General features: G+C 34.9%; 2 protein-coding genes across 2 annotated transcripts in view; one reads left to right on the plus strand and one right to left on the minus strand.

Annotated features, from left to right (window-relative positions):
• Positions 1-9,223, plus strand: part of LOC142340988 (uncharacterized) — a 109,893-nt gene extending 100,670 nt beyond the window's left edge. The window contains exon 3 of the mRNA XM_075391794.1: positions 9,059-9,223. The gene's annotated coding sequence lies outside the window, so the exon portion shown is untranslated. The remainder of the gene's footprint in view (positions 1-9,058) is intronic.
• LOC142341317 (uncharacterized) lies at positions 7,746-10,051 on the minus strand. The gene is made up of 4 exons (XM_075392242.1): positions 10,022-10,051; positions 8,673-8,996; positions 8,130-8,420; positions 7,746-7,754 (listed from the first exon to the last, which is right to left on the minus strand). The coding sequence occupies exons 1-4, from the start codon at positions 10,031-10,033 to the stop codon at positions 7,746-7,748; spliced, it is 636 nt and encodes a 211-aa protein (XP_075248357.1). The 5' UTR covers positions 10,034-10,051.
• Positions 10,052-16,161: the final 6,110 nt, after the last annotated feature.

Raw genomic sequence — 16,161 nt, forward strand, 5'->3', positions numbered from 1 at the left:
AACTTTTGAGGAGTTATCCCCAACCCTTGACTAAAATTTCCATGTAAAAGTGGGCTGCAATGGGATGCAATGGTAGGACTGCGGTATTACTCCATCTGACTAAATTTGCCACGTTACAGCGGGCTGCAATTGGCTACAATGGGAGAGCTTTTGAAGAATTACCCCCTGACTAAAATTGCCATATATGAGTGGGCTGCAATGATGGACTTTTGAGGAATTACGCCCTGACTAAGATTTCCATGTAAGAGTGGGCTGCAATGCGCTGCAATGGGAGGACTTTTGAGGAATCACACCCCCCCTTACTGACTAAAATTGCTATGTAAGAGTGGAATGCAATGGGCTGCAATGGGAGGACTTTTGAAAAACTACACCCTGACAAATATTCAGAGGGGGTAAAATGAGCTAATAGTTGGGCTGCCAAGGGGGGTAAAATAGTGTTAGAGTGAAGGAGTAATTTGTTCAGAAAGAATAAAATATGAGGTAAGACCTGAGCTGCCAAGGGAGGTTAAGTTGTTTAAGAGTGAGGGGGTAGTTTAATCAGAGGAGGTAAAATAAGGTAAGAATTGTGTTCCCAAGGGGGCTAAAATGATGTAAGAGTGAGGGGGTAACTTGTAAATTTGTACAGAGATGGTAAAATGAGGAAAGTGTTGAGCTGCCAAGGAGGGTAAAAAGGTGTAAGAGTGAGAGGTGATTTGTTCAGAGGGGTAAAATGATTCAAGAATGGGTTGTCAAGGGAGTAAAATTGTGTAAGAGGGGGTAATTTGTTCAGAAAGGGTAAATTGAGGTAAGAGTTGAGCTGCCAAGAGGGTTAAAAAGGTGTAAGAGAGAAAGAGGTAATTTGTTCAGAGGGGGTAAAATGAGGCAAGAAATGAGTTGCCAAGGGGGCTAAAATGGTGTAAGACTGAGGGTGTAATTTGTACAGAGGTGGCAAAATGAGGAAAGAGTTGAGCTGCCAAGGGGTTAAAATGGTGTAAGAGTGAGAGGTAATTTGTTCAGAGGAGGTAAAATGATATAAGAGTGGGTTGCCAAGGTGGTAAAATTGTGTAAGAGTGAGGGGGTAATTTGTTCGGAGGGGGTAAAATGATCCAAGAGTTGGGCTGCCACAGGGGGTTAAATGGTGTATGAGTGAGAAGTAATTTGTTCAGAAGGGGTAAAATCAGATAAGAGTAGAGCTGCCAAGGGGGGTAAATTGGTGCAAGACGGAGGAGGTATTTTTGTACAGAGGGAACAAAATTAGGAAACAGTTGATCTGCCAAGGCGGGTAAAAAGTTGTAAGAGCAAAAGGTACTTTGTTGAGAGAGGGTAAATTGATCATAAATTGGGCTGACAAGGAGGGTAAAATTGTGTAAGAACGAGGGGGTATTTCGTTCAGAAGGGGTAAAATGATCCAAGAGTTGGGCTGCCAAAGGGGGTTAAATGGTGTATGAGTGAGGGGTAATTTGTTCAGAAGGGGTAAAATGAGATAAGAGTAGAGCTGCCAAGGGGGTAAAATGGTGCAAGACGGAGGGGGTTTATTTGTACAGATGGGGTAAAATGAGGAAAGAGTTGAGCTGCCAAAGGGGGTTAAATGGTGTATGAGTGAGAAGTAATTTGTTCAGAAGGGGTAAAATGAGATAAGAGTAGAGCTTCCAAGGGGGGGGGGGGGTAAATTGGTGCAAGACGGAGGAGGTATTTTTGTACAGAGGGAACAAAATGAGGAAAGAGTTGATCTGCCCAGGCGGGTAAAAAGGTGTAAGAGCGGAAGGTTATTTGTTCAGAGGGGGTAAAATGATCTAAGAATGGGCTGCCAAGGAGGGTAAAATTGTGTAAGAACGAGGGGGTATTTCGTTCAGAAGGGGTAAAATGATCCAAGAGTTGGGCTGCCAAAGGTGGTAAAATGATGTTAAAGTGAGGGGGTAATTTGGTCATTGGAGGTAAAATGAGGTAAGATTTGAGCTACCAAGGGTTTAAATTGGTGTAAGAGTTGGGGGTTATTTGTTCAGAGGTGTTAAAATGAGCTATGAACTGGGCTGCCAAGGAGGGTAAAATGATGTAAGAAATTGGGAGTAATTCATTTTGAGGGGGTAAAATGATGTAAGAGTGAGGGGGTAATTCTTACAAGTATTATATAAATAGGCCGTCAAGAGTTCGGCAAGCTTTGACATTCTGGAGGTTAAGTAGAACCAGCTGTGTGTACAGAGGTTGTGGTATCAGGACTGGCAGTCTTCAAGTTTGGGGGCAAAAACAATGTAAAGATTGAGGGGGTAAAATGATGTAAGAGTTCGGGGGTAATTTCTCCATTACCCCAGAACTCTTACATCATTTTACCCCCCTTGACAGTCCAAAAAATGTAAGAGTGGGGGGTTAATTTGTTTTTTACCCCCTCACTCTTACACCGTTTTACCGCCATTGGAAGCCCAATGCAGCTCAAAAAGATGTAAGAGTTTCGAGCATTTTCCTGAAAAGTGCTACCATTGCAGCCCCACTCTTATATCATTTTGGGCGGCAAAATTCAACCAGTTTGGCCTATTTGAAAAAAATTGTTGAACTATTTATTTTTAATTTACTTAAATGAATAAAACCTAAATCACGCACTTGAGGTAAATATACAATTATTAAATTTGATTTTTTTTTGCTCACAAAGACATTTCATTATATTTGGAGTTGTATCAAAATATACGAGTGCTTGGTTTATGCGCATCTTGACAAAAAATATTTTATCAAACGAAACTAGAAAAGTTTTTCCTTTTTCTAAACCGATACCTTACTAAATTTTATTTGTCATTTTGATTGATAGATAATTCTGTGTAAATTAATGATGACATCCACCTTTCAACAAAATCTCTTTTGTTAAAATTTCTTCCTTAAAAGAATATTTTTCATAGATTATGTGAACTTTCCAAAATTGCTCAATTTGGTGATCAAAGCCGGCTATTTTTTCAATTATGGAAATAATTTTTAGCTTAATAGCTCGGATTGCTCTTTGCTCTAAGATGTAATCATAGCAGCTATAATCAAACTCAAAGAAACAATAAACGCAATCAGTTTTGTGAGAGAGCAGGTTCTCAAACTTTATTTTTGACAAATTTTTGTGGTCGCAAAACTACTTTATGTTTAATGCATTGATGCTCAGATTATGATCTTTATTCTTAGAATCTCAAGAAGAACCTTTAGCCAAACTTCCTCTTTCGAGGATAAAAGAGCCAACTGAAAAATTTTATGAGGTTCCACTCTGATTGCAACAATTAATTTTGGTTTCAGACAAGTAAGATCGACAATGTGTGTTCTCACATAAAGTTCCGACACTGTGCATCCAATTTTCGACTTAGTTGCCTACCAAATGACGAAACGATAGATAACAACCATCAGCCGTAATGTCATTAGAGACTAAGTTAGACCTCAAAGTGACAATAATACTGGCAAAGACTAAAAAAAATTCACAAAAATTGGTACTAAAATACATAAACAAACCCGTAAGCTGATTATTAAAGACTATGCTCGTTCTTTTGGGTTGCATTTGAACGCCATTCGGGCCTTTTTCTACAGGGGTTACGCGATAGAACAGCAAAAAGAAGACGGAACACCGATCTGAATTCAAAAATGATAGCGTGAAAGCCACAAAAGCATCGGATGGAGTTCAACATCAGCAAAGAATAATAGTTCCTCACCAGAAAAAGTATATGAAATGACATTACTGAGACTAAATTGCAAACGAACATAAATCCACATGAAGAAATTGTTCACAATTATCTTGATATTTTCGAAAACAATTAAAATGGAAGTAATTGAAACCTGCAGTTATTAAATAATTTCTTTTTTCCCCAAAAAAGAGGCCATGAAAAACTGGCACAGTACAGAATATGTCCTACAAAAAATCAAGAATTATAAAAACCGAAACTTCAGTTGAAATTTGCGAGAAAACTGTCCATGACATTGAAGCCGTGATCTATAAAAAAACGTTATATAAGTTCTATTGGGCCCTCCTCTAACGTTAGAGGGACATAACATTAATGACAAGAAAGAAACGAAACAAGGAACCAAAAACCAAAAGTTCGAGATTCGTTTTTGAAAACTAGCAGAATTACAGCCATGAAACACATACAGACAAAATTTTATTTTACTTGGAAAAGATTATGACCTGCCAATAATTAGACTAAGCTAGAAGTTCACTGAACCAAAACTGAACATCTGATAAGTCTCCAAAATTCACTGCTATGTTTTTAAAGCAAACATAGTGATCAAGTGAAAGCACGAAATATTTTCACAATTGTATCCTAGCCAGCCAGTTGGACTTCTGGTTAATGAGATTTAATCTTGTGGACACAGAGAGATCAACAAATGCTGGCAAAACTCAGGAGTTCAATTAAATATTTCGAAAAGTTTGCCGGTACTTAAAAGACTACAAGTTCTTCTCTGCAGACATAATATATGCTCCTAGGCCTCTTTTGGATCATGGGCATATGATCTATCATTTTTTAATTTCTGTGTAAAATGTTACTTGTCCCTAATTGGCACAAAACTGCAACAAAACAATGCGACAAGAATTGTAAACAGACACAACCTCGCTACAATTCGAACGCAAGAAATTGATTGTTAAAATCCACAATGAGACCAAAACTGACGTTGATTTCTCTGCGTCTATTGCAAACACGCAATTGTCAGCAAAGTTAGCTTAATTTTGCGAAAAAAAATCTTAATAAGTCAAAACCACCAAATTAAGCATATTCTAAAAATTTTGAAGTCAGATTATATCAGCAGTGTCTAGCTATGTAATTTTGGTAAATCTGCGTTATTTGTTCAATTTTTCATGAAAAACTCAATAACATTAAATGCTAGCATAAAATGTTAAACGAATCACACTTTCAGTGACAGTTTTGCAGTTTTAGCAGGTATAGTGAAAATTTGTTCAAAAATAATCGAGAAGGGGAACCGAAATAATCAAAATCTGCCAAATGTTCACAACATTTTGAACCTAGATATCTCCCCGAAAAACATAAATCCAAGCGATCTTGATAATCTTAGCGCGGCGAGCTTTCTAATTACACCATTCATGACTACCTACAATGAACACAGCGGTTAGCTCAAGCTGATTGAACATAAAAACAAACACAGTTGAGCTTATAGCTCCCCTCCCCACTATGATGGGGTCAACACAAACATAGTTGGCCACATTGTTGAAAAACTGCAAACTTTACAATGAGAAGTCATTTAATGTTCCATCAGTTAAGAAGTGACGTCTTTGGACTACATCTTTCTCAGATATTGCAAACGAAATAAGATTGTTTATATCGGAATCCTTCCCTGAAGAAAGATAAATGTGAAACACAAAAAATATAATTGCCTCCTTAAAACCTAAATATTTCTTCCTAAATATCTCTTTAGTGGGGGAGGAACTACATATTCAAATTGGTTTATTTTATTCAGTAAACTCTGGTCGATCGAGCGGCATCATTAGAGAGATCGATCTTCCAGCGTAGAACCTATAATTAAAAAGATTTTTCTGATTTTCGTTTTCTCAACGGATTTATCAAAATTTAACATTTTGAGAACATTGGACTGATTTTGTTGACATTTTCCGTTTTTTTACTCTGTTTTTGTCAATTTTGCTTAAAAAATGAAAATTGACAAAATGGTGTCGTTGGCTTTACCTCTCAAGATAAAGTAGTGTTCTTGGACTGCTTCATCCACGAGCTTGGAAAATTTTAAAATTCAGCCATTTTTTAACCAAATTTGGCACGAAACAAGTTTCTTTACTTCACTTTGATCAAATTTGCCAGATTAAAACACTTGTAATCTGCTGACACAGTTTTTGTAACTCCAATTGGCTTACCAAGTAATTTCAAGAGGACTTAGTTAGTTTCTTTTTTCGTAAACTCATGGTCATTTTGATTTTTAGAAACACTTTTTTTCAAATTAAACATTGTATTATTGAGCCTTGCTTTTTTCACTTTTTCGGAAAACTTGTATCTTATGTTCAGTCAAAAAAAATTTTCTAGGTCTTTCTAAAAGCTAAAAATTTCTCTTTTTTGCGGTTTTTCGTTTTATGTAATGTTTTTTCGGCTTTGACACCACGAAATTTCGCGCTTATTTTTTCCATTTTCGAACTTTTCCCGTTTTGAGGCTCACGTTCGTGTCCTGTCTCATTACTGACAGGTTGGATATCACTTTTCTGGCGCTTAAAAGAAGTCACCATCGAACAAATCAGTGATCAGAGACTTTTTAAGGAGCTGATTATGGCTTTAACTGGTTCCACGCCGTCTGTTAGTCTTTTGTTTAGTTTTGTATTTTTGTCTTTATTTTTCGTTCTTTTGCAGTCGTATGAAAAAATCTGAAGAGAAGCAGGTCTTATTTGCTTCTTGTGTTGAATAAGAAACCTATTTGCTGATATTAATTGATAGCTTAAGTTTTTCATGTCCTTGAAATCAAATTTGAAAACAAAAAACACTCACGTATTTCTAATTTGAGTATTCCTGTATTTTTGTCAACTGGTTGACTTATCTCATTAAATTAAAGATTGCCGCATATCAGACCACTGGTTATGATGAAAGGCACAATTGGACATATCTAATGTTTTTATTTCATTGAGTACTGTCTTAATGGCTTCGACACCGATTCTTCGCGAAAAAATTAATTTAATTTCGTATTAATGTCTGTCTTTGTTGTTCTTTTCATAGATTTTACAGAAGAGTCAGAAATTCTCAGTAGTGACAAATCAAAATTGTTTTTTGTGAGGAAGAAATGAATCTAATTAATGGTATCAGTTAATAGCTAATGTTTTTATGACATTGAGAAAAATCGTTTTCGAAAAATACAAAATTATTTTGAACTTTGCCCCCTTTTTAGTCTTTTCTGTCTAAATGTTAGCCAGTCTCATTAATCCGAAGTTCTATGCTAAATTTTTGGTATTCAAGCAAACTCAATTAATTTTATCTTATTACTTGCGCAAAAAGTATACTTGAAATTACTTGCCAAAAAATTACTTGCCAAATATACTTGAATTTTTGTTTTTCATCTCTATATGTCGTCTGTTGCTGTAGACGTACGACTTTTTCTGGATGCTGACAAGACTCAATGTCTTCACAGGAAGATATAGATGGACATAAACTTATTCAAGATTTCAGTTGATATCTAATGGTTTTCATTATGTGAATAATTTGTTCTCACAAAAAAACGCATTTTGTAACTTTTTTGTTTTTGTTTTTTTCATATCTACTTACTACCGAGTCTAATTACAGACTGGCTCCAGGTTTTTTCAAATGAAGTATCAATTAATTTGTTTCGTTGATATTCCGTCTGACGCTTTTTTGACTGTTTTATTAAGTTTTTTTCTTTAAATTAATAGTCATTGAGTTTTGGATGTAAGAAATGTTTGTTGTTGTTATTTGTTTTTGCTCTTTGTCTTGTATCGTAATCCTAATAAAAGCAGATATCATCGGCCGTCTAATGTGACATTAATTACGTTGCTAAGTGATTTGAGTTGGAAGCAAATTTTTTATTCATACACGAAGTATTTTTGAACAATACTTGATTTTTTGAAAGATTTCTATCTCTTCCTCATTTGTTAAACAACTAAACCCAAAATTTGGATGAGCGGGCTGGGAAGATTTTTTGCAAACGCACGTTATCGAGCCTCCATGTTGGTAATTAGAGCGAAGAGTATGTCAGAATTTGGCTGAATGAAAAAAAATGAGCTCCAGGCATTCTGCATCAATTGTTTCAAGAAATGGCTGAAAATTGGAGTATTAGGTCACCTTCATGCTCGTTTTTCACTCTTTCTAAACAAAATTGATGCCTCATAATAGTTTGATCGAAGATTGAGTGTACACTATAATAAAGAATTGATGGAGAGGATCATGTTTTTCAATAGATTTTTTCGGATAAAATAGAAACTTTTATAAGGAGAAGGGCTTTATATCTAAGTGAAGTATATATATATATATATATATATATATATATATATATATATATATATATATATATATATATATAATCGAAGTGCTTTATATAAAAACTTCTCAATTCTGATTGTTGTTTGTTGTTCTTGATGTTCGCTTGCGTCCTCTGATCAGCGCTGTAAAATCTGACCTGAATTTCTGTCCAAACAATAAATAAAGATAAAAGTTTACGGAGTTAACCAATGCAAAACAAACCGTAACCACACCTGAAGCAACGTTGAATAGTGCTTCGTCTCTGAGCGTTGCTACACTAGTTTCGAACATGAATCGAATTGAGCCAGTTCCGATTAGAGCAAAAATCGTGAAAATAATACAAACCACAATCATTTGTTTCGTCATCTCGCGTTCTTTTCGCGAGACGCCGCTTCGGTTATTGTTTCTGGATATTTCTGCCGATCGACTCATCAGCTTAACTACAGTCAAAACCGTGAATAGAAACACAAGAAACACCGGAACAAACCCGTGTAAAATTGTGCTAACTTCGGGCTGAAAGTTGACAAAATATTCATGGCTTACGTATGAAAAATCTACCGGGTAGCAAAGTTGAAGTCCAGGGTCTAAACGAATGACCAAAAATGCAGGGAACGCATACATACATTGCGCTACGTATACTAAGATGGTAATAAATACAGCAAATTTTGGTTGACCGTATTGACGGTAAACAAACGGAAACCAAACAGCAATGCATTTATCCAAACTGAAAAGAACTGTAATGTGATAAGATGCGTATGAAGTTACCCAAGAGTAGAAGGTGAAAATTGCACAAGTTGCGCTGTTAGTCCCCGAAATTCGAATCCCAAAAAGGTTCAACAATTTTTCTAGAATTCCGTCGTAAAATACTGACATAAAATCGGCCAGTGCTAGACTGTACATAAACGCTCCTCCGGAAGTCAATTTTGACCATTTTGAAATAATTTGCATGGTCAGAAGGTTCCCGAAGCACCCGAATATGGATATGATGGCGGAGAATACATCAAAGCCGTACAGGAGGTCGGCGATATCAGAGTAGACTTCTTGCCATTCAAGTTCAAGTGCCGCCTTGTCGTCATTTTCAACAACAGACTGAAAACAAATAATTTTAAATCATTCTAAAATCAACCATTTTTAGTTACTTTATATTTCAGGCTTGACTGTGCATAACCGCGGCTGAGGACCCAGAACGCGACATCTCATCAAAACAAATGGATGATGGTCTGATGATAGTTGTATCACAGGCCACCTTGACTGTTAAGACCCGATATTGTTGGCGGGTGACTATGTATTTAACTGGGTTCTGTTTGTTCAGTAAATTTTGGGCCGATCGATATATTTGACGTATAAAGACATGAGTGGTGTAATTAAAAAGCTCATCGAGTATGGAATAAACTGAAAAGAATTTCTCAAATTCCCTTTTTTCGAGGAGTTATCGAAGTTTAAATTTTTTATCAACCTTTGACTGATAGTTCACCTTTTCGTTCACTTTTACCGTAATTTATGGCAAATTTCGAGTATGTTGCTAAAAGATGATAGAAAAGATAATCATCAACAAAAAGTAGATTAAGAGTTCAAGAAAGGTTGCATAAGTGGCAATATTTTCTCCGTTAACGTTTTTTTTCATCATTAAAAACTGGTTAGTTTCTCATCATAGAGAAACTGACAAAAAGTCTTTCACACTGTTCAGCAGAACCGCACGAAATTGAAAATAACTTAGAACTATTTCTAATTGGTTTAATTCTTTAATCGGAGAAAAAAATTTTGACATCATAGATTGATCCGATTTCACAAGCCATCTCCTCAGAAACGTGTATCACCCAAAAGCCTAAAGTTTCAGCTTTGGATATTCCTTTCTTTAACTCATATCACTGCAAATGAGCAACTAACTCTTCGCTGCTTTTGGTTTAACAGCCGTTTTTCAAGATCCGACTGAAAAAACATTCAAACCGCCGTTTCCTTCATGATAAAAAACAAGACAAAATTGCTAAACCAATAACCAAATTGATTAACAGTTGCTAACTGTTGTCTTCAAAAATGCTATAAACTTTTTTGTCGCTTTTCTTTATGTGGGAACTTAGCTTGGTTGAAAATAACAAGGACGAGATTCAACTTACCAAATTGTCCATTTGAGTGCATTAAGCTTTCGATAGATAATGACAAACTAAAATGTCTCGAGGTTTTTAGATTAATTAGCGGAGTTTATCCATTCATCTTTTGTATTAGCAACAAAAGCATTTGCTCATTCCGATCTTTGCTTCCTTTTGATCGACCTCAGGCTCAGTAGAACAATTTTTGATCATGAACTCGTGATCGATTGAAGCAAAAAGCCAATGGGCTATGACAATAAGTTAATATTATGAACTGTAGTTAATTCAACAGAAATCTAAAAAGTGCATCTGAGTTTAAGCTTTAATTTTCAAGAATTTTAATTTCATCCTTGAAGAAATGCTTTCTCTATTTTTTTGTTTATTTATTTCAGAATTTAATCAATTTAAAGGTTTGATTTAAAAACGGAGGCTCGTTAATGCGCGTTTGTACATATTGTCCCGACCCCGCTAATCAACGTTTTCGTTTAATTGTCTACCAAATAAGGAAGAGATACTTTAAACAAATTCACATATCGTTCAAGAAACCAACGAGTAAAAAATTATGCTGGATCAAAGAGCCGATTACATTTGTCATTAATGAGAGTAATGGACAAGACAAAGAGAAAAATCAAGTAATTGGTACATTAATTACATCGAAAAATAGATGTACAAATTTAAAATAAAACTTAATAAAAAGGAATTAGATAAAGCCTGAACTAAACAACTTAACATGTACTTCAATAGAGAAGATATGAGACCTGTCAATAATGAGACTCGGTAACAGGTCAACAAAGAAGAGCAAAAAGTGACAAAGTTGGAAACTATGACTCTAATTTTAAAAACAGTCTATGTAACAGTTGCTCTCCTATCAATGACAAGGAAAACTTTATACCGCTTAGTTCGCTTCAACGGTTTCAAATCTGGTCGGATATTACGTTATTGAACTTTTAATTTGTGAACTGTGTTATCGGATCGGCTATACTGTAGATTACAGTTGCATTACTTCATAATGGTTCAGCTGGTTCAGTCTCACTACTAATGGTTCAGCTTTGCTGTTTAACAAATGATGTTGCTCAGAATACAAACAATTACATTGGAAAAAAGCAAATTTTGCTTGAGTTTTTGTTAACAACTCAAGTTACAAATCGAAATTTCAAATTATTTCAAAACTCTGTCTTCAGTAATAGACTGTTCCAGCTAAAACATTATTAATCGATGAGATTAAATGAGCAGAAAAATTTCGCCAACAAAATGAAGATTTTTGAACGAATCTCTGAAAGTTTTTAGTATATCAAACAAACTTCTTTTTTCAACAAGTCAAGGTTAGTTAAACTGTACAATCATTAAGATGATCAACAAAAGCAAGTCACGATAACAATTAATTAGCCAATCAAGAATGGAGCTTCAATACGCACTGTATTTCAGATTAATAGGACAAGAGGAACGAGTTTCAACTTATTTTGTTGACAACAACTAGTTTTACAAGCTCTATTTATAGTGCGTTACTTTTCAATTCTGAACTGTTGATTGGAAGAGGTAACTATTTCGTACAACTCTCTGATTACTCTGCGTTCGGTTTCCAGTAAACTTTATACCGTGCCCCAAATCTCTGAATTGCTATGAATATTGCAAAATTCATTGAAATTGGCATACCAAATTTGGTATCTCGTACTCCATGCGAGCACAATTTGTCGTTTTAATAGATTCGATTTTGTAATTAAAGAACACGTGGCAACAATGAAATGTGATATTGAGGTATTTCTAATTTGAGCTCCACTTTTTGTATGATATTCTCTTACTATTATTAGTTACTAATTAAGAATGTTGACAAAAGTGAACAAATCAGTTTGGCTTCGATAGAATGTACTTTTAAACTTTGCTTGTCATGCTTTTCTTCGCTTTTGATTTGTCATTGAACAGACCTGTTTAGTAGTTAATGGCAGCCTCCAAAGACACTATCAAATAGATTAAAACCAATACTTTTCAATACGACAAGATAACGTTGTGTACGTTATTAGTGAGACCGAAGCATAAGACGACAAAAAACGAATACGGACAGATTTCAAAAATTTCACAAACAATTTAAAGAAACCACAGAGGACATCCACATCTCAAACCCTGAAGACATTGAAAACGGAAACGTATTAAATTGATAAACTTGGTTTGAATTTTGGTATTTGGATCACCTTTGATTGTAATTAGGTCGTCTCTGTGAAGTTTCTTTTAGAATAAGACAAGAAAAAGAAACAGAGATATAGACCAGCTTCAAAAACTTACAAATTTCTTATGAAATCAAAGTTCTAAGCTATACAGAAACCAATCAAAACATAGCCAACAACAAAAATGTTGTTTGAAATAGTAGAAATTTGATCAGCCCTGTCAATAATGAGACCAATTTACGTATTGACGACAACGAGAACTAAAATTGGGAAATACATACATTTTTTCAACAAATTCTAAATTTTTCTTTTTGCCCTGCATATATTGAGACTAAGCTACCTGTAGACAGAAATAAGATAAAAACTAATTGGCAAACTTCAAAAATTCTCCTATACTTTCTTAAAATAATTAAATTCAAATCCATGAGAGGCACTAGATAACAACTGAAAACCTTGTTTAGCTTTTACGAATTCAATGCGGTTTTTGATTAATCAGACGAAGTCATTAGGTTGAACGAAAATGACAGATGAAGGCAAAACAAAAGAAAAGAGTTAATATTTACAAAAAAGACATTGTCAAAGCCATAAAAAATATGAGCTTTTCTCTGAAGACTTAATATATATTCATTTGTCCTCAATTTGTTTCAAAAAAAATCTGTTAATAATTGGGCCTTTATTTGAAACCAATTTTGTCAGTAATCAGCATAAAAACTACAAAAACTAGAAAATATATTGAAAAAGACCGCGCCCAAAATAATCCGAAAAATTGTTGATGGTAAAAAGAATCCAAGAATCGAAACATGTCCCAATTGTGTTGTGTGTTCAAGAAAAACAATTAATTTCTGAATAAGTTTACAAAATATACCAATTAGCAAATGAAATGTTCCAACAAACCAAAAACAAAAGATGCATTTTTATAATTATTGAGTTAATTTTCTAAAAAAGCCAATTTTCCAAAAAATTTGATTGCACAAGACTCCAGCGAAAATACAATTTGAAATTTTGTTGTCATTTCAAAAATTTCGACATCCAACGTTAGGTCTCTAAATCCTGCATTTTTAAACAAACTGAAAAAAAGCGTAATCTGAGCCGTTTTTGATTAAAAAGTCTAAAATTCAAAACATTTATCAAAAAAAAAAATTAGCCAAAAGACCCGGATGAAACCAATCGGCCAGTCTCATCTATCCGTAAAAAATAAACAATTAACATTGTTGTTGACATTTTTAGCAAATTATGCAAAATTGTCAAAAAATACGGAAAATATGATTAAAAACAACGGATTTCCGTCTACTATTCCCAAAACTGTATACCTCGATAGATCCCTGTAAAAATAAAAAATTAGAGAAATTAATACGATATTATAAGCTGGACAAGCTGTCTAATGATACCACTCGCAACTCTCTATAATGAATATATTCATGTGCCAAAATTGACTGAACAAAAAAAAACCCGTTCAAGTATATAATTCCTCCCCCCACAAGTGGGTCAGAACAATAAAACAACATCTAGATTGTTTTGTTTGAAAAAACAGTAATCAGCAAAAAAAACCCATTGCCATAAAATTACGCGAAAGACGCTCGAAAAAGTGAACAGTGAGAGAAATAGTGGAGATTACAAGGGAAACAAGGGTAACTCCTAACTCCTAACCAAAAGAACTGGCTCTAAGGAAATTGCTGGTGTAAAGCAAGCAATCACAGCTAACTTTTTTCTAGTTACAGATTTCCATGAACAAACTTAACCTACGGCAATGTGAAAAAATACAAAGCAATTCAGCATGAAAGACGTGATCTAAATAGTGCTTCGTTTGAACTTAGTTAACTCTTAATAATGTGCAGGTAAATCTACTTAAAAATGTATTTATATTTGCCTGAAATGTGAAAGCAATTACAGGTGATTTTGCCCGAAATCTGTATGTAGTCCTCCTGCACAATTTAAGTGAAATTTAACTGAACAGGACAATTTTGAGGTATATTCACCTGAAAGATTTACATTAACTTTTCAGGTAATTTCGTAAACAACTTTGTGATATTCAATCTCGGTTACCTCAGATGCACTTAAAATTGCGGATTATAAAAATCTTTTTGATCATCGAAAATGAAATTTTCAATAGCAAATGAGAATAAAATGGAAGAAACCAAGTCTGGGGATAAACTTTGCTGCGCTACACACACACACTCTCTCTCTCTCTCTCTCTCTCTCTCTCTCTCTCTCTCTCCTCTCCCTCCTTCCTCTGTAATCGTAGAACTTTGCATCAGTACCCGCAAAATGTAAGTTGATGACAATAGTATTATAAAAATAACTTAATAATAAAACTGAAAAACGTAATTAGGTTTATTTCTTTCTAGTTTGAGATAAATCATAAAAAAGACTGAGGCACATTATGTTAAAAAAGTAAATTGTACCTTATGCAAAGCATATCTATAAATTGCTCGACAACTTGTGTAATAACCTGATAATACTAACATATTCTAATAATATCACTACAGTCTTGTTACGTAGAATATTAACCCGGGTCGAGGTGCCCACGCCAAAAATTTCTAAAAGTGCAAGAATTGCACTGAATGCAGTGTGAGAACTGCAATTTTAAGAATGCAAGATGTAAGAACTTCAATTTTTAGCGTTGAATGAGGTGAAAGTTGTGGCAAAGCAAGAAAATTCACCGCTAAAAGTTGCAAACGTTACAAAAAATTGCGGCTACATTAGCCAAGTATCTCCAACGCAAAGATTTGCGGTTTTTAGCGGTGAACTTTTTATCGCTTCATGTTGGTAGCGTTGAATTATTTTTTTCACCGCTGAAGCGTTGAGAATTAAAAAAAAACCGCCGCTAAAAACCACGAATCTTACAAAGTTTTGACGCATTTGTTTTCCATAAAGTTTTTTGAATCTGATTTACATTCACAAAAAATATCATAGAAGTAATTGACAGATGGCGCAGTGGAATAAGAAGTTGTTGTGTTGACATGCAGGAGGTGAGAGCTTCGAACCCGTGTACGGCAGCTTTTTTCTTTCAAAAATTAACCGGTTTCACCTCATCGCCATAAAATGCGGGCGCTTTGCAGTGAAAATGTTTTTTTTTTACCGCTAATCACCCCAGTTCTTATATTATTGTTTCAACAAAAACTCGAACAGGGAAAATCATACCCGGGTCGAGGTTTGGTCAAAGAATAATGTAAGATTAGTGGTGAATAGCGGTGAAAGAAAAACTTTTTTCACCGAAAAGCGCCCGCATCTTATAGCGTTGAATGCGGTGAATTTTTGCAATTTTTAGCGGTGAAAAATTTTTTTCAACGCATTCACCGGACTTCTTAGAAAAAAGAAACTGCCGTACAGGGGTTCAAACCTCCCACCTCCTGAATGTCATCAACTTCTTACTCCACTGCGCCATCTGTCGCTTGCTTCAATGATATTTCCTGTGAATACAACATAAATGTTGAAATTAGCGCGGTAAATATTTGTAAGCTTTGCAATTTTAGCGGTGAAAATTTTTTTTCACCGCATTCTGCTGGTAGCGCTGAAATTTTTTTCGCCGCATCCTGCTGGTAGCGGTGAAAAATTTTCTTTCACCGCTTAAGCGGTAAAAAAAAATTCACCGCTCAAAAGTTTTTTTCACCGCATTCATCGCATTGAACGCAACACTTTTTTCTCATATTCACCGCAAATGTTATATCTCTTAGCGATTTTAAGCGGTGACACCTCGACCCGGTTAGGTGGACTCGAGAGCACAAGATTCTGATCAAAGACAATTCCGAGCCAATTGAGTGTCATGAGAACCAGTTCTGCCTTGAAAAAGATACATTCCTTACTATAAATAATTTATTGTGTTTGATTAAAAGTTGTTCATAAGTTGTTCAAGCCCACAACCATAAGCAGGAATACAGAATGTGGACTCAGTTAGTGTTTAAAGGTTCTAAACAGCCGCTAACAAGAGCGTCTCCTTTGTAAAAACGGATTAACAGATGTTGAGAAAGGTTTTTCTGCCCAGTTTCAGCTATTGCACAAGAATCTTGT

This window comes from Convolutriloba macropyga, chromosome 6 (genome assembly GCF_964194025.1).
Source record: "Convolutriloba macropyga chromosome 6, txConMacr16.3, whole genome shotgun sequence".
NCBI classification, from domain to species: Eukaryota; Metazoa; Xenacoelomorpha; order Acoela; family Convolutidae; genus Convolutriloba; species Convolutriloba macropyga.